The following is an 18728-nucleotide window of genomic DNA, read 5'->3' on the forward strand; positions in this document are numbered from 1 at the left end:
TTGAAAAGACTCAGAAGAAAAGGTTTTGTCGACTGATGAAGTTGCAGTTCAAAAACATTCTGTTTACTTTCCTATTCTTTTTGTAACGCCTTCTGAATTTTAGAAAAAAAAATCTATGTACAAAATATTATTAAGACTTGATGTGATAAAAGTCCCGTAAGTTTTATCATATGATTGTTAAACTATCAGAGCAACAGATAGGGCCATCGATTACTAGCTGTTTGAAGTCCGTATTTTCAAAATTTATTGATCATAAAGTAAGCTCCTTTCGATATTACAGGCTGTTATTAGTATAGTATAAATTTTATAGCTTTGATCTGTGTACTGTTCGCAATAAAACTGTCATGGAATTTGACCTTTTTGTAGCTTTTAATTCGTACTTTTAAAGAAAACAAGTGTTTTTGAAGCTCGTTGCTAGAAAGCTGCATGCAATTACAAACTTCGGGGCAGTTATTGTTATTGAGAAGTCTAGCCGAAGAAGTCGCCAAACATCTTGAAATCGTTGAGAATATTATCTAGCCTTGAAAATTGCAGCATCCAATTTTTTATTGGCTTTATTCGTTTTCAAACCTTTTGCAGAGAATCGGAAGAAAGTGCGAGTGCATGTTTCGATGTGTCAATGAACCAAGCTTGTCGTGTTGGCCACAGAAGCCTCGGTTCTTACAGTAAAGTCTTCGAACTGTAATTAGAAATGGGCAAAAGATCTAACCTGTTTTGCGTTACGCGCATGCAAGTAGAGCAGTTTCCCGAAACGAGAGAACTGAGCAAAAGTGAAAGAAGTAAAAAAACCTTCATTTCGTTTTCTCTTTTAGAGTGAATCCAAAAGGGAGACTTGATCTTTTGAACTGAGACTGTCGATTTTCCAATTTACCCATTTCAATTATCATTATTGATTAGTAATTTATCAGGTCTTTTTTGATGATCTTTGACAGGATAACCGATTCAGTCTAGTTTTTATCTTATCTGAGCAGAATATCTTATTCAGAAGTAAATTTTTGGGGACAGGTGAGTCCATAAGTTGAACCCTTCTCATTTTTGCTGTAAGGTACAGCAATTTGAATTTATCCGTGGATAAAATTCAGCCGGCAATTCTTATAACACTTTTACAAAACACACGAGTCGTGTGAGTACGGCACTTTTAAATTAGGAGTGGTGTGAATTTAATTGCCTCAACTTATTTTCCATGTTAAATTGTCCATGCAGTTCCACCAATCTTTCCATACATACTTACCCCATAAAACCATATATTTTCTGAATCCTAACGAAAAGATCTAGTGCTTTGCTTCCGTATTAATAATGCGCCCGATTTTCAATTTTCGGTAAATCGGATTTTTGTCAAATTTTGAATAAAATGAAAGAAAAGTGCTATTTTAGGCGATGAACAGCAAAGTTGAGGTACTATAATGAGTTTCGACTTGGCTCAGTTGCACCGGACACCGTCAATCAAGTAAAGAATTATTAAAAATAAGGAGTTTTTGCAAAGAAAAGAAACGCAAAAAAGCTTTTGTTTTTCGATTTTATTCAAAATTATTGGCAGTGGGATCCTCCGTCAATGGCCCATTGAAAATGGCCTACTCGAGAAGTTCAATCGGCAGGTTCTATGGCGTCCTCTACTTGTTGGCAGTCCGAAATTCCGCTACTAGTAGTAGTGAAAATGTCACAAATTTCCAGAAAGTGATCGATTTCGTGACATTTGTGACATTTCGAGTGCTGTCGGTTATATCACACAACGTTGATTGACACCCATTTCGAAAGTCCCGGCAGCGCACTAAGACCTGTTGTTGAGGATGATAAACTCTTTTGCGCTAAAGATAGAGCTCTTGAGCGTACTAATTGGTGCACGTTAACATAATATAAACTGAGGGTAACAGTGCTGTTAGCAACGGCAGAAAATCCCTCAAAAAAAGATCAAATAAAAAAGCGATGAAAACCATCTTCGCCATGACAATCTTCGCTTCCGCCTCGGCCGAGTACTTTGGCAAAATCCGAATGCCTCGGTTCGAGAAGCTGGTTGGTTCCGAGGTCGATTTAACCGGCCCCATTGCGGTTGCATCGAAGGACGACTGCGTAAGTCTCTGCCGAGCTGCTTCCATTTTCATCAGCCCGACAAGGCAGTACGATTCTCTCTGCGACTCGCCAAGTGCTTACCGCCACGGACAATGCTTTCTTTCTGGAATTCCAACCTTGCAAAAATTCAATCTTGACAAAACTGGCTCTCGCGCTTTGTCTTGCACCTTTCTCTGCTCTTACATGTCTGACTGCATGTTGGTACAGACGGAGACGCGATATACAAGCAGACGAACCTACAAGACCTGCTCGTTTTTCAATGGATACGTCCAAATCGAGCCAACACGTCTCTCCGTCGAAGTTGAGATGAAAGAAGAAATCTTCGATGAATATTCTCGCATGTAACTGTTATTCCTGCTCCACCATCAGTACTTCTTTATCTATTATTTCTTTATATGCTGTAATCATACTAGACAATAATTCCGTTTGTTGTTATTAACTACATGAGACAATCAAATTCAATAAAATGCATTCAAAATAATATTGACGCGGAGAAGATCTGATTCAATTTTGAATAAAGAACTTACAGTGGTACCTTAAACTGGGACCCCCTTTAGATCAACTCAATTGGCATTCCCTCTGAATGCGTTTTTCTTTGCTCTTAGTTTTGAATTTTTTGAGCTCCTGTGGCTAGACAAGAGCCAAAACCCATGGGCCATGGTCTAAGTGGTTCGAACATACTGATTAGTTGATAAAAGGTAAAGCGGGCCGAATTCGCTTCGCTTTTGAGTAAATTCGCTTTAGGGAATTCAGACCTCTTGTCATAATCAGGGCTCTAAATCTGAGGCAAAAATCAAAAGTCCGGTCTGTCCAGGTCCGGGCACTTGGCCTAAATTTCGAAGTCTGGTCTGTCCAAGTCCGAATTGAAAACCCGGACTTTTAGTCTGGTCTAGTCCGGGAAAAGTCCGAAAAAGTCCGAAAAAGTCTGGTCCGAGAAAAAAGCCGAAAAATCCGGTCTGGTCTAGTCTAGTCCGAAAAAATCCGAAAATTTTCGAATAAAATACAACAAAAAATCGATTTTTTTTCGAAAATTTTTCGACTTGAATCAAGAAAAACTATTATGACATAATAATTATGTTCAAAATATATTTGAATAAGACAAATCGAAACTTGCTCATCAGTAAGTACACATCGAAGATTTGAGCGCTGCTAGGACCCATCATCTTTTTTTTTATCTTGGAATCAAAAAATAATTTCCTAAGCTATATTTTCTATGAAAAACTTACTGGGACACCAATCATGACAAAAAACCATATCATATGGCCCATATGGCTATTGTCAATAGCCTATTGAGACTTTTCGGACTTTTTCGGACTAAATTTGTCTAAAAATAAGTCTGTTAGTAGTCTCAAATCGGTCCAGACTTCTCGGACTATCTCGGACTTTTCGGACTAAAACATAAGTCTTGAAGTAGTCCACCTTTTCGGACTTTTCGGACTTAGTCCGGCGACAAAGCCAAGTCTGGTCTGGTCTAGTCCAAAAATTTTCTCAGCCAAAAATCAGAAGTCTGGTCCGTCCGGCCGGACTAGACCGGACGGACTTCGGACTTAGTCCTAGCCCGGACTAGTCCATTTAGAGCCCTGGTCATAAAAATACGGTATTATTAATACTTCTGGTATATTATTTGACCCTGACCGATTGGGTTCGTAAACAAACCGGGTTCGACGGTGAAGCACTCTGAAGCACTTAAGAAATAACAGTAGTCATGGATGATCCATGATGGATCAGTGATCAAAGGTACCAATTTTAAATAACATAAAGGATGCTCCATCAAGCCTTGATGATCAAGGTTCACTCAAGATGTTGATTTTGACAATCAAAATATCTTATTTTATTTGATTGACATGACTGATTGATCTGTACATGAGTACACGAGGTGCTTCCCCGAGATAACTATACAGGCGTAACGCCTGGGAAGAGTATTCAATTAGTTTATCTCTTGATTATCAGTAACAGATGAAGTGAATGTTAATTCAAAGCAATAGGGTAGATCGGAACATTTCTCCACAAACAGCATTCTGATATGATATCGCGAGAATCGCCCGTAATGTACTAGAGGGTTTCTTATGGTTCCCCTGGTGATAAAAATTATACTATAATCTTGGGATTTATCGGGTAGTTCCAAGCTATTTACTTACGATAAAGAAGGACTCATTGAGATCTTGATTTTGTCAATTATCAAAATTTATATTATCAAGATTTATTGAAGCAGGGAAAATTTTGACGCATAAAAATAAGAGGTAAAGCGTGCAGAGAGGTACCAGATTGAGTGTGCTAGTGACGAGGACTTCTATTTCTACGGGATTGAAAGCTCTTCAATGTCTAAAAAAATAAATTAGAAATGCTTGTTTATAAAAAAAATGAAACCTTCAAGACGTCCATGTTGCAAACAGACATGGCATAATCAATCGCAGTTCTTCCTTTGTTATCTTTCTGCTTCAAGTCGGCACCATTTCGCAAAAGCATGTAACAAAGCTCCTCTGTCTCTGGCTCAAAAGCTCTTCCTGCTACATCCATCAGCACAGTAGTGCCAAGCGGGCTTTTTGACTCGATGTTCGCGCCATTTTGTAGTAATAGTTTTATAACATCGTATCGAGGGGTAAGTGCACTCCCGGCAAGTAGGATTGGTGTTAGACCAGATACGGTTGATACATTTATTGAGGCCCCCTTTTGAACGAGCATCTCGACTACTTCTGTTTGCGCATGCTGAAAATAACAATGATTACTGCCGGCTGCAATTTAAAATTTATAAATATCATTAACGCACGACTAATCTAATTTTAATAGCTAATTAAAATAGCTTCTTTTGTAAGATTTAATGACTTTTAATTTGATGATGGGACAACTAAAATAAATATATTATTGTAGTGAGTTTATAATTCTCAACTCACCAAGCAAGCATGATGAATAGCTCTCCATCCACGATTATCAGCAGCATCAACTGGCAACTGTCCGACGCGAAGATAAAAATCCACCAACTTGACATTTCCGACCGAAGCCGCGACGAACATATCCACTAGAATCGTCTTCGAACTCAGCAACGACTTCGTATGCAAATCTCGAACATAGTAACTATGCCTCGCAAGCTGTCTCTGAAATCCAGGACCATTTGTTGGTGCCAACGCTTCTCGTGATTCCGATCGTGCTTTCATTTTCGAGCTCTGAAAAAAAGTTGGAAAAGCTCAAGTTGTTGTTTTTCCACCTTTTGCGGGTAGTTTTCTTTGTCGAGTTTTTCCAAGGATTTCGAGAAGGTCTTTTTCTCTAAATCAAAGTTATGGATGCGCACGTATCTCCCGCTCTTGGCATGAGATTCACTCTCGTTAAGTTTCTTCCGGATCATCTGAGGAGTGTAAAAAAGCTTCATTATCGTAAAATTATGTTAAATTATCTTGCGCTTTGTCGAGTTTTCTCTCGCTGGGATAAATGTTGTGCGCAAATCGTTCGCTTTTGTACTTTTGAGCACTTGAGACTACTTCAAGGCACGCTTCGCAGATTTCAAGAAAAAAAAAACTATAATAGTCGGAATCGATTTCTCAAAAATAGAAAAACAGAAGCGGAACAGAAAGCCGTCTCAAAGAGGACGCAAAAGGTCGTCCGAACCCGTGGGGGGCTCATTCTTCCCATCGGGGCGTCCGGATGGGATTAATTTCTTTATGTTACCTATTGTAAATCTCCGCGAACGGCGGCGGAAGCTCTTTAGTTGCGTCCGATACTTTTTCATTTTCCCCAAGATTGTATATTATTTATGGACAGAACTGGCCAAAGATTGTCGATTAAGCTTCAGATTGGCTTCTCAAAATAGACGATTTCTATTTGAAATGCGTTGTGTAATTGAACTTTGACTGAACTTCAATTACACAAGGTGTTTAAAATAGAAATTTTCAATCTTGAGACGCGATTTTGAAGGTTTATCGACAATTTTTGCCCAGTTCTGTCAAGTTTTAATATTGAGGACTTAACCAATTTATGGAAGGGCATTTTTGAATTACCAATAAGATTGATGTATTTGGCCCACCGGCCAATCAAAACCCCGATCCATAAAATCACTTCCATAAATTGGTTTAACCCAATATCGATGACTAGTAAAACTTAGAGGAGGTTCTCTGGTTATTCAAAAAGTATCAGTACCGGTCACATTTCCTTGCGCAAAAAGCTCTTGAAAGAACTCATCTTTTCTTCCAAAAATCAAAAATACTCTCTCTCTGAAAAAACAACGAGTTAAATGCCTCTAAGCACCGCTTGGTATTCCTTATCACAGATCACCGTCAGAATCGATTAATTTCATCATTTCTCACCGTCGAAGAAAGAACTTACCTAAACTGTTCTTGGGAAGTTTAAAAAAGTCTCCATTCTCTCCAATAGTTTGTCTCAGCTTTTTCTTCTCTTTTTGTTGCGTTTGATTTGAAATTGCCTGGCTTTGGCCGGACGCTTTGTGGGAGATTTCAAACACTCTATTCATGATCTTCCCCATTTTTGGAAAAAATGAAACAAGAAATCAAAAAAATTGAGTCGCTTTCTCGATGTCAGAAACCTTTGGGTTCCGCTCTGATGGTTTCAAATTGATTTTGATCTCTGGCCAAGCCGAAAATCTGGGCCAATTCAGAGAAAAAATATGGGCCAATCCGGCAAACAAAATCGAGCAGCTGCTCCTGTTTTTCAACAGAAAATCTACGAAGAAGCTCGTAAGAATGATTTTATTAAATATTATCAGTTGAAAAAGTGATTGAACTCTTCGAGAATTGCTTTTGAAATCTTCATGTTCTTCGACGAGACCGAGTTTGAATCCAGTATTTCTTCAGTAGCAAAGACATTCAGCGTCGATTTGATTTGTGAGCTCTGAAAGACCGTCAGCATCCGGCGATTTGAGATTTGTTACCTTGTGTTTGTTTTCTTGCCAGCAGGAGTTTTTGATCATGGACTTGAGGATGAGTAAAAAGTCGGTTCTTTTTGGATCGTCGGGTGTCAGGTCGAGGAGATTTCGGAGGATGATTTCAATGAGGATGTTCAGATCTGTTGTGTAGAACAAGTCGGCAGTTTGTTTACTATTTTCGATTTAAAAAAGAAGGCGAATGATGAATTTTCTACCTTGAGAAGATATCCGTCAAGATCTTGAGAACCGAGTGTTTTTCGATTTGGCTTCTTTGGAAAGAAGTGATTTCTTCGTATTCGGAGTTGAGGAGAGGATCGTGTCCGCGATTCATGACCAGCATGAGCAATTCGGAGAAATTGGTCCAGGAAGGGTTCTTGGAAAGCGCTGCAAGGACCGGATTGTGCTCTGGGAGCGAGAAGTGCAGGTTGAAAGCAAGGAAGAGTTTCAGGAGAGAGGAGTTCGTTTTTTCAAGCTACAAGGAAAATCATCAAGGAAAAAATTGATCTGAGTTAGTAACCTTTTTGACAGAATTGTTCTCGATAAAATTTAGCACCGAATAAGCCCAATCTTCAGTCAGATGCTCCAGCGTATGGACGGTAAGGGGCTCTACCGCTGACAACAACAATGAAAAGGCCTCGAAGAGGAGAAGTAAATATTCTTGGCTCTTAGGTTTTTGCACGTGATCACGAATGTCTCTTGCCAGTTCGACTGGGAATACTGTAGGAGTGAGTTGTCTTGCGATGTTTTCAGAAATTCCTAAAAAAAGGTGAAGATTCACCAGAACTGCGAATCTACCTAGTAAGCAGTGAAGAATACTCAAGACGCTCATTCTGATTTCCCATCTCGGCTCGATCGAATAATAATTGACAAGTGTCATTAACGGACCAAAGTTATCTGTCTCAATGACCGCCAGAATCGTGTCTGGATGAGTATTTTGCAGTTTCTTGACGCAATAGGAGCAGAGATTTCGAATCTTGTCGAAGTCATCTTGAATCGGGTTCGTGATCTGCTGCATATCATCTTTGAGATGCTCCAACTGCTCGAAAATCTCCACTAGCTCCTTTTCGTCGTCCTGGTCTCTCGCGAATTTCACATCTGCTAAGAACTCTGTCATGATTTTGTCCATCAATCGATCCAGCTCTGGTACGTTCTCGCCCAAATGACACAAGACCGATCTGAGAAGCTTCCTCGATTTCTCTGAAGAAAGGCCCGACTCTGATTTGACAAGTCGAACCAAGCTCGTTCCGAAGTTCTCCGGCACTGAAACGTTATCTAGCGCTGCGGAAACATCCGGTTGGCTTTGAATAGAGACATAGGATTGCTGGCGAAGCTGGCGCTCTTGTTCAACGTCGGTGCTGTTATCTGAAGTGTCATCTATCGAGCTTACTTCAGACTGTGTCACGTTGCTTGTGTCCCCGTCAGAATAAACTGGAGGTGCAGGGGCCTTTTCTTTTTTCGGTGCTTGTAAGCCATTTGGACCGACTGTTTGTCGGATGACAGAAATCGCGGAGCTCGCCGAAGACTGGGAGCTTTCCGTTCTCATCGGTGGCGGAGGAGCTTTGTTTTTCTTGACAGGAAGAGTTTGGCTTCTTTTTGGCTTGGCACAAAGCTGCGATTCGACTTCTTGCGCGTCTGTGTCCGACATGCTTGAGTTCAAGTCCCAGTTTTCCACTGCTTCACGGAGATTCTTGAGCTTCGTCATCAGGGCCCGGTTTTCTGCTGTAGGCCGATTTGCCATCTCGTGAAAAAGAACTGCGATGGCCTTTTCTAGAAATCTCTTCGTAAATGTCGCGTTTCTACCAAGGTGCTCGGGGAGATACGATCCTGTTTTATGATTCCCAACATAGTACTTTTGATTCTTATAAGAATGTATTATAAGAATATGTATATACAGTGAGATCGATTGATGGGAATCAATAGGAACCATGCCTGGAACGTAACCAACTTGACCCTTCTCATTTGCAGCTAGCCACCAGTCAGACGTAGTCGTTTCAATAATACAGTAAACCCGGCCTGGCTCCAGATTGATCGTATTCGATTCTGTTCCATTATATTTATACGTCGCCCTGAAATATCTGGCAAATGTTTCTCCTATAAATATTTACCGATGAATAGCACCAACAGTTTTCGTATTGCTGGACATTCTCTAATTCTAGCAATTCTGCGTCTTATTTACAGAAGAGCAATTAAACCATGTTTCATTGAATGACAGTCACAGCGGCGGTAGGATATATTTTCTCTGGGGAATAAGCGCTTGCGGGCGTAGTATTTACTCGCCGAATTCCCAAATTCCAAAGAAGCGTATTTTATACAGAGAGAAGCTCTTTTTAGTAATCCTAACACAAGTGCATCTTTCGTGGGCCGAAAATCTCCCCGTGGCCCAATCAACTGGCGTTCAAACAGATCATAGATTATTCAAAACTCTCTTTTCAAAAATAGAACATCAACTACCAAAATAATTCTTCAGTCAAAAGAAAAACCATCAAATGTCTTTTGAAACTCAGTCAGCCTGACTGAGTCAGGAGTAGCGTTGGCCAAAAAAATCGAAGGTCGTGCGCCCAGGCATATAAATTCGCTTGGCGATTTTCGCCGAAAGCGAAAGCGAAGCGAAAGCGAATCGAAAATTTCGCTTTCGCCCCCCGAAAATGACACTCCTGATGTTCGCTTCGCTTTCGCTTTTTGTCCCCGATTTTCGCCAAAAATTCGCTTTCGCCGAGGCCTCGCTTTCGCCAAATTTTCGCTTCTGGCGAATCTTCGCCAAAATTTCGCCGTCGCCAAGGCCTCGCTTTCGCCAGGAGTTTGCTTTCGCCAAAATTTCGCCAAATTCTCGCTTTCGCCAAGAGTTCGCTTTCGCCAATATTTGGCCGAATCTTACTTTTTTGTCTTTCAAAGCGGTAGCTTAGTAGAATTTAATACAGTTTTAGAACACCTAGAAGCTGGGGATCATTTGGCTACTGATAGGTGGGGGTGATCTGAGGGCATTTAGGTACCTCCGAAGGTGGGGTCGGCAAGCCACCAATGTTTGGTCACCAACCGTTGGTGGAGGTGGGTGGGTTGACAAGAAAATCAAATTTTCACTGGTGGTGGTGGGTGTTGGTGGGTTCTTTAAGGTAGTGGTGGTGGGTGAATGATGGGTGGGTGGTGGATTTTTTCGTAAACGTTTTTCTGACCCCAAAATTTATAGAATAGGAGTTGATTACACCGATTTTTCGGTCATTTTTAACCAACAGGAGGAAAACGAAGTAGAGGTAAAGTCATTTTAAATAGAGAACTGATATTTTTGAAAGATTTCGCCAAAAAAGTTTTACCGAAAAATCTTTCCCACCACTTCCCACCAGGGATGTGCCTTTTGCTTTTTTTGGCTCCTGAAGTCGGAGAACTCGGCAAAAATTGAGCACCTTTTCCAAAAAGTCTTTTTGTCGATTTTAATTCATTTAAAAATGTTGAAGTTGTCATTTGGGGTCATCTGAGGTCAAGTCGGGTCACTTATCAGAGTTTTCTGAATTTTCAATTATTCTTGACCTAGAGTGACCTCAGTTGACCCCAAGCGACATCTTAAACACTTATGAATGAATAAACGTCGATTAAGAGAATTCAAATCGTGTACTTTTTGGGAAAAAGTACTCAATTTTCCTAACTTGAAGAGCCCCTAGCTCCCCAGATACCCCACCCCCGCCCTACTTTTCTAGAGCTCAAAATGACTGCCAGAGCCTGGGCCTTCAAAAATTCTGAGCTTTCATTTGGACGGGTATCCCATATCAAGGGGTCAAGGCATTCATGGGACCGGAAGTTCTGAAATCGGAACTAGATCTCTTCAATCGAATTTTTGACTAGCGGGAAACGGCTCAAATGAAAGCTCAGCTTCTCGGTGTTCCAAAACTGTGTCATAATTATTATACTAAATTAGAAATATGGGTCGAAGTTTCATCTTATTAGATCGCGTTTTATTCAAATTTCTTTCAATTTCGGCGAATTTTCGCTTTTGGCGAATATTCGCTTTTGGCGAATTTTCGCTTTTGGCGAATTTTCACTCTTGGCGAATTTTCACTCTTGGCGAATTTTCGCTTTTGGCGAATTTTTCGCTTTTGGCGAATTTTTCGCTTGGCGAATTCGCTTTCGCTTCGCTGTGAAAGATAGGCGTTCGCTTCGCTTTCGCTTCGCTTTTTGGCTGGAAAAATTTTTCGCTTTCGCTTCGCGTTCGCTTTGGGTTTTCGAACGAAATTTATATGCCTGCGTGCGCCTGACACAGTTCACCCCTGTTTCGAAGCGCCTTCTCGAGAGGGTCATTTTGAGCTATTAAGGACCCCCCCCCCCGTCAGCTTTTTTCGAAAAATCAAATTTCGGAATTTTAAAATTTTGACCCCGGAAATGGATTCTACGGGTCGAAAAACGATTTTGAGGCTTCATTTTTGAGGGTCTATCTTGACTCTAACACCCTCAAAATCGCGTTTGAAAATTGGACTTTTCGCCAAAAATTGACGAATTAGCCCTAATTTTGGCAAAAATATTGATTTTCTTGGTCCAAAATTCCTCTCATCATGTTTTTAAGCAAGTTTAACCAGAGGACGCATTATAGACCAAAGATATGGTGTTTTTAAAAATTTCCATTTTTGAAGGAAAGAGCTGACGGGGGTCCTTAACGAAAATAGCAGGAAGGCATCGAAAAAAATAATTTTCTGAAAATTTCGTGATGATAAGGTTTTAGAAATAATGTCAATTGAGTTCCACTTCGTTTGTCAAGGAAATATGCTTAGTCGATTCCTGATATGATATCAGTGATATAATATTAATGATATGCGTGTCCACGAAAAGATCAGTAGAGAATGCACCTAATTGGAATTGCGTCAAATCTGCTGAGCATTCAAAGTCAAAGACGCGGTTATAAATGCTTTGAAAGGTTAATTAAAAGTCCTTCCGGGAGCCACTGTCACTCATGTGTCCGCGTGCCTGTTTCTCAATGCGGGACCAATCGGTTTTGGCTTCTAAAAAGTGACTTACAATCCGGAAAATTAAATGCCACTGGCAATTAGAGCTGCGAGTTCTAATGCGCTTCGAACTTTGTGCATAATATATAATATAATATATCATATAACGTACCCCCTAGCTCGCTCACATTTTGTGAACATTTTTCCCTTTTTCGCTTAGTTAAACTCCAACAAGACCCCCATTGGTCGCTCGCTTTTTGTTACCAAGATCCGTTGGTCGCTTTCCTTCTTTTGCATTCTACGACCCCTTGTTCGCCCTCCTTGGTTTCGACGGCGCACCTTTGCTCGCCCGCCTTTCTCCGTCATTTATCTCTTGTTCGCTCCTGAAGCCCCGCGAGAACGCTTTATAACGCGTAGCTCATTTTCTTTTTCACTTTTAAAAGGCTTTTTAACTCGTAGAATGGTCTCAAAATTCGATTTTCATGATTTTTTCCAAGCAAACATATTTTTTTATGCTCGTTCACGTCCATTTTGTCAAATTTTCATATCTTCTTAATAAGAAGAAATTTGGACACTCCATTTTAAGTAAACATAAGTACTCGAAATACATGGATTGAAACTTTGAGACTGTTTTTATAAAAAATCAAATGCCATTTTCCTCGAGAGTTGCAAATTTTGATTAATTTTTCCGAGCTGAGCTGAGCTGACCTGCGAAAAAATTTCTCTGAGCTGAGCTGAGCTGAGCTGGCCTACTTCGGAGGTTTCTGAGCTGAGCTGGCCTTTTCAGAGGTCATTGAGCTGAGCTGAGCTGAGCAGACCTTTTGTTTAAGAGAGTTGAGCTGAGCTGAGCGGACCCTAATTAGAGCTGAGCTGAGCTGTTTTTTACTGTTCTTTGGTAGTAAAATTGTATTCAAATCATTGAGCTGAGCTGAGCTTAGCTAAGTGATAATCGTCTGAGCTGAGCTGAGCTGAGCAGAACAGATCATGTTCGAAAATAATGGAGCTGAGCTGAGCTGAGCTGAGTGAAAATTGTCTGAGCTGAGCTGAGCAGATTAGATCATTTTCCAAAATCACTGAGCTGAGCGACTGCTCAGCTCACTCAGCTCAGCAAATTTGCAACTCTGGAACCAGTGTCAACATGAAGATTCGACTATTTTGAGTATAAATGTACATATAAAGTCAAACTATCAAGTTTACGGCATAACACAGCGTTGCTACAAGATATAAAAATTTAACTGGCAAATGAGGCAAATGTATGAGGGTACTATATTTAATATAATTATCTTTTTCAGGTTTAAAAAGAGGAAATGAAGTTTAGTTACTGTCAAAATATTCATGAAAATGAAAATATAGTTCCCTATGAAAAAAGAGGGTTTAAAAAGAGGAAATGAAGTTTAGTTACTGTCAAAATATTCATGAAAATGAAAATATAGTTCCCTATGAAAAGCTTGAGTCGAAAGTACAGTAAGAGCTGTAAGAGCGACCCAAGCCGAGCTAGGCTTTGGCGGTCTCGCGGCGAACAAGGGATAAATGGGTGAGGAGGAGCGAACAAGGGCGCGCGAGGTAAAAGAAGGATGGCGACTAATGGAGCGCGCTGAAACAAGAATGAGAGCGAGCAAGGGGACTTTGATAAAATTTAACTAAGCGAGCAAGGGAAAAATGCTCACAAAATGTGAGCGAGCTAGGGGGTACGTTATGATGTACGACCACCCGGCAGTATTCCAGTAGAAACGCGTGAGGTTGTATTTGCTAAGGCCATCACGAGGCTCACAATTTTCTTATTCAGTATTATTTCCTGTCATATCCACACGATCTATGCTAAAAAATATTCATAAGAAGCCTCTCTTTCATTTTCTCTCCGTTTGCCCAACTTGGAGAAACGGCGACTTGGGCAAATGACGATATGAATTAATTTAAATTGATTGATCATATGACTAAATTTTATAAGCTTCTCCACAGTCCATCCCCGCTTCACTTGATTCAATCCCGGCTTCAACAACTTCGATACTAGCTTTTCAGACGTCAATCTTGGTGGCTCAAACGTCAATCCTGGCATCTCCAGCGTCAATCCTGTCGTCTTTAATGCCAATCCTGTCGCCACTTACACTTCAATCCTAGCATTCTCAATTTTTTACAGAAAAATAAATAACTGGTCGATTCGCCCTTGTTTTCAAAATTTTTGGATTTTGGTCAAAATACTCGTAATTCTGGCACTCGTAATTCTCGCAGTCGACTGTATACGTTATGTTTCTAGAACAAGTTGTTTGATATACCACTGTTCAAACAAAATCACTGAACGTTGTTATAAATACCCACATAACCGCTTACAACCTTCTATAAGGATGATTTTTATGCCACACAATCATAAATGACTCCTATTTTTAATCATAAAAAACGTTAATCTACAGAGTTGCTCTTCCAGGATTTTCGATGTAGCATCTTGGGATTCAGGAATTTTTTTTTTTATTATTCTTCCAATTTTTCTGAAATCTTTTTCTTCGGCCTTGTTACCGCCTTTTTTATTTGAACGAATATATTCACTATAAAAAAGTAAAAACTATGAGAAAAAGGATGAATTAATTTTTTTTATCGCGAAGATTCTTGTGGCGCACTTAGCCTCCAAAAGGATCAAGAGCGCCATTGGTCGCTCTGTATAAAACAGCGCATTAAGATATTTACCGTATCAATTTTTGAGTAAAAAAGGAAAGCCCGGTTTTCTCAAAAAGATGAAATTATTTAAGTTTTTTGCGGGTAATTATCAAGAGATAATATTTATTTGAACGTTAAAAAATAAATTTATAATATAATTTCAGAAGCTTGCAATATAGAATTGTTATCTTTCTATCATGATATACCTCATACCACACAATCATAAATGACTCCTTCATTCATCATAAAAAACGTTATTCTTAACAGTTTCTTTTACAGGATTTTCGATGAAGCATTTTGGAATTAAGGAAAAAAATAATTTCAGATTAAATATGAACTTTAAATTCGATAACAAGTGAAGTGAACCAGGGGGTTAAAAATTTTCAAAATTTTGGGAAAAATTGTTGTTATAGTTTTATTCTTAAAGGATAACCTATATTTAATCAATTACAATTTTTTTGTTTTTAAGTCTCCTCGGCTGTCGGTGCCACCGAACGACCAGAAACTGATGATGTGTTTATGAACCAATGTCAAGCAGCATACTTGGAAAGCAAAGGTATTAAGATCGATCAGGAGATGATCATTGAAGACGACTGCGACAAGGAAGGCGAAGAAAATCGTGCTGCCGTCGGGACCGTCACGAGATGGACTAATCTGTGGGACCCAGCTGAGAACAAGTTTATCGTTCCATATTACTTCGCAGAGGGTTATGAAGACCTCGTGTTCGGCAAACACACTGGGGCAAGGTCAATGGAGGTAATCAACGAAAATGTCGCTCATTTTGAGCGACTTACATGCATCAAGATGAAACTTATCACCGAAGTAGAAAAAGACGACTACACTTCGGTCATAAGGGTCTATGGGGATGATCCAAATAAAGAATGCTCATCTGGCATTGGTCGCTCCTTTGGCGATAGTTTTGTCCATATGCGAGCTGATTGCTACACCTGGAACGAGGGCACAACGATCAATCACGAGTTCATGCATCGACTCGGATTTCTCCACGAGCATTCACGCGCTGATCGTGATGAACACGTGACTATTCACGCAAATAAGGTTAACGATTGGAACTACCGAAAATTGACCTACGGTCCATCGGACATCGGCCAATGGGAGGATCTTAACAGTCCATACGATTTCAACTCGATAATGCACTACTACTCTGGGACGCAGCCAGATGGACTTCCAACCATAAGCGTTGCCGGAAATCTGGCAGTCCGCGCTCCTGTTGATCGAACATGGCCAATGTCGGACCAGGATGCATTCCAACTTAATGCTTACCAAGGCTGTGAAATGAACAACAAGTGTGCTGATGCTGGGCCAAATCGATGCGGAGCACCGTTCCACGTTTGCTTGAACCAACCGATCGGTTACGAATGCGTCTGTGTCGTCGGCTTTGAAAGAGTTATTGACGCCGATGGAGTTCAAACTTGTATTCGCAGCCCTGATCCAACATCGGAACCAACACCTCCGCCAGCAAAACTCGTACAGGACATGGTGGTGATGATTGATGGAAGTGGCTCATACAGCGGATATAGGGAGGCCACATGCGACGGTCTCAAGACACTCATCAGAAGAGGAATTGATATAGAAGAAAAACGAAACGAAAAATTCCGTTTCGGTTTTACCCTTTACTCGGATAGAACCTTCATGACAGAAGAGTTTACAAGAACCTCTAGCAGAGTCTACGATTTAGCAATGCCATTGGTTGACGTTTCGACTTTCGTTAAAGATGATGGAAAGACGATAGATGAAGGAAAACTCGACGATGTTAAACAAAGCTGCATAACTCGTCTTGGGAGCATGTACGGCGGAGGTAAGATAGAAATTATCCTTTTGATACCTTATAATACTTTTCAGGTGATTGGGAAGAGGATGTTCTTTCCGGTGCAATATGGACAAGATCAGCTGATGCGATGAATTGGTCGGAAGATTCTGCGAAATCCATCATTGTAGCAACTGATGTTCATTATTGGACTCAAGAAAGGGGTCTCACGTGATCAATTGAACATTTTGAATCATACATTATCTGAAAATCGAATCATCTGTAACCCTCTATTAGAAACGAAAATGCGTGGCATAGTGACACCACCAACCTCCTTATTGCCAGGCCAAGTTCTTAACGATCTCTACATCTTCGGCAACGATCCAAATCAAGAGGGTGGTCAGTACACTTACTATCCGATGGATCCAGCTGTCGAGTTTCTCTTCTGCTCCGAGTTCCGTCTGGACAAGATATTTATTTCTGTCAAGAGCAGCTGGCCTGAAGTTTTCGCGGCCTACGATCAACTGAAAATCAATGCTAAGAATCAATGCGAGCGTGGAGAGAGTCTCGAAATCCATCCAGTAACTGGGAGCGTTGCAACTCAATTCTTGACACTCGCTGAACAGCTTGAGGAGTTCGCAGCGTCCGCTGCTACAGCTGCTGGATCGACGGCAATTAATGAATGCAATCTTGGAACTCATGATTGCCATGCCAAGGCGACCTGTACCGACAATTCATCAGGCTATTCTTGTGCATGTAATGATGGCTTCCACGGCGATGGCTTTGTCTGCACGGCCGTCGATCCATGTGAAACACTCACCTGCGACGGAGCTCACGAATTTTGCCGTAACGGTGCGTGTACTTGCAACGATGGATACGAGATGGTCGATGGAAGCTGTGTCGATGCTGACGAATGTGCTATCATTGCCTCTTCCAGTACTCTGACTTCACTTGGAGACACTCTTCTCGTCCCGTGCGCCGAGGAGCTACTTGCAATAATATCGAAGGATCATACGAGTGTATTTGCGACGGTAAAGGGTGGGAAGAAATCGATGGTGTCTGTGTCAACAAGGACGCTTGGAAACAAATCCAGACTCAGTACACGATCCGAATGAATAAAGTCAACGGACATCTCGCTGTAAGTAATTCTATTTGTTTCAGAAATGAGTTAGATTTTAATTCAAATTGTCATTTATTTAAAGAGATTAATCGACAACCTTGAAAAGACAAGATTTACACGAAATTACATCCGAAAAATGACAAAGAGGATTCAAGTACTCGATGACCATACCAATGAAGATAAACTCCGCTGCGACGGCTCTGACGCTCCTGATGATGATGATGAAGAAGCTGAAGATCTCCGAGTTTTTGACGGAACCACAAATTGCAAGCTCGCCTCTCAAATCAACAGTGCGCTCGTTTCAGCATCCCGAAAATGGGCCTGCACGCGATCCGGCTTCAATAACTCAGCTGCTGACAGACTCGTCCGACATTTTAACAAACTTCACCGTCAATTCAAAAAACGAATGTGCTCAGACGAGCTACTTGTCTCTTGAGGGTCTATTTTATCGCGCTCTTCCGCTTTTTAACTAGCATTCTTGTAAATGCGTCAAGAATCTGCCGAGTTATGATTTTCTCGTTATTTTTTTTTCCTTGATAAAAGTTTTTTTTTACTGTCGACGTCTATTATTCAATAAAAAGCGTGATGTCATGAAAAAATTAATATGAACAGTAAAAATTTCTCATTTCGATGATTTCCCTCTTTCAGGTTTCCAAATGTAGCAGTCAAACAATGAAGCAATTACTTTATTTCGATGTAGCACATGAAATATGAAACAGCATACAAAAAAAGAGCTCCTCTTTTCTCGTAAGATTATCTCTAGAATGTCATATTGTTTTCCATTAATTGTTTAATTGTTAAGTTTTAATTGGTACATTTTATGCAGCTCATGTAGCAGCGTTCAAATATTTATGACAGTGTATATTTATATACAGTTCAACCTCAAATAACTTCTCTTTTTGTTTAAAAATGATAGGCTTAGAGAAAATAAAAAGAAGGAGACGATTTTCTGTTTTTATATCTAAAATGAACTGAATTCTGAGAAATGGCTTGTTTCGTTGTAGTTGTATGAAATCAAGGATGACAAACATTATTGTTTCAGTTTTTTTTTTTTGTATTAATTTTGAGAAAGGAACGAAAAACGTAAATTCATGGGAATTCTAACAAAGAAGGATTGATTGAGCTAGCTGGTAATCCGTAGCAAAGATGCAAGGATTAGAAGCTGTTCAAAAATCGACGAAGTTTTTTGATGTTGTGGCGCATCGCCTTCTCGCTCTGCCGGTAGCGGATGAATTTGGTCATTGCAGGTGTAACCTTGTAGCGATTGAAGAAGCGAAACTCCATCGCGAAGGCCGAAGAAAAGATGGAGAAGAGGATAAAGATGTTCATCAG

General features: G+C 40.3%; 3 protein-coding genes across 4 annotated transcripts; 1 reads left to right on the forward strand and 2 right to left on the reverse strand.

Annotated features, from left to right (window-relative positions):
• Positions 1-4250: 4250 nt before the first annotated feature.
• Positions 4251-6617, reverse strand: LOC145697253 (uncharacterized). Of its 2 annotated transcripts, none has more exons than XM_081774429.1 (5): positions 6382-6617; positions 5270-5328; positions 4959-5228; positions 4435-4773; positions 4251-4389 (listed from the first exon to the last, which is right to left on the reverse strand). In XM_081774429.1, the coding sequence occupies exons 1-5, from the start codon at positions 6536-6538 to the stop codon at positions 4342-4344; spliced, it is 873 nt and encodes a 290-aa protein (XP_081630555.1). In that variant the 5' UTR covers positions 6539-6617; the 3' UTR covers positions 4251-4341. The 2 variants fall into 2 exon arrangements, with proteins under 2 accessions (XP_081630555.1, XP_081630556.1); XM_081774430.1 differs by lacking the exon at positions 6382-6617 and adding an exon at positions 5728-6353.
• Positions 6618-6774: 157 nt separating this feature from the next.
• On the reverse strand, positions 6775-9383 carry LOC145697994 (NCK-interacting protein with SH3 domain-like). Its single transcript, XM_081775200.1, has 6 exons — positions 9043-9383; positions 7733-9003; positions 7455-7693; positions 7153-7409; positions 6944-7109; positions 6775-6903 (listed from the first exon to the last, which is right to left on the reverse strand). Exons 1-6 carry the CDS (start codon positions 9078-9080, stop codon positions 6775-6777), a joined length of 2100 nt encoding a protein of 699 aa, XP_081631326.1. The 5' UTR covers positions 9081-9383.
• Positions 9384-14564: 5181 nt separating this feature from the next.
• On the forward strand, positions 14565-17988 carry LOC145699239 (zinc metalloproteinase nas-7-like). The gene is made up of 4 exons (XM_081776500.1): positions 14565-14613; positions 14981-16327; positions 16372-17414; positions 17479-17988. The coding sequence occupies exons 1-3, from the start codon at positions 14589-14591 to the stop codon at positions 16509-16511; spliced, it is 1512 nt and encodes a 503-aa protein (XP_081632626.1). The 5' UTR covers positions 14565-14588; the 3' UTR covers positions 16512-17414; positions 17479-17988.
• Positions 17989-18728: the final 740 nt, after the last annotated feature.

The sequence above is a fragment of the Oikopleura dioica genome, chromosome 2, assembly GCF_907165135.1.
Source record: "Oikopleura dioica chromosome 2, OKI2018_I68_1.0, whole genome shotgun sequence".
Lineage (NCBI taxonomy): Eukaryota > Metazoa > Chordata > Appendicularia > Copelata > Oikopleuridae > Oikopleura > Oikopleura dioica.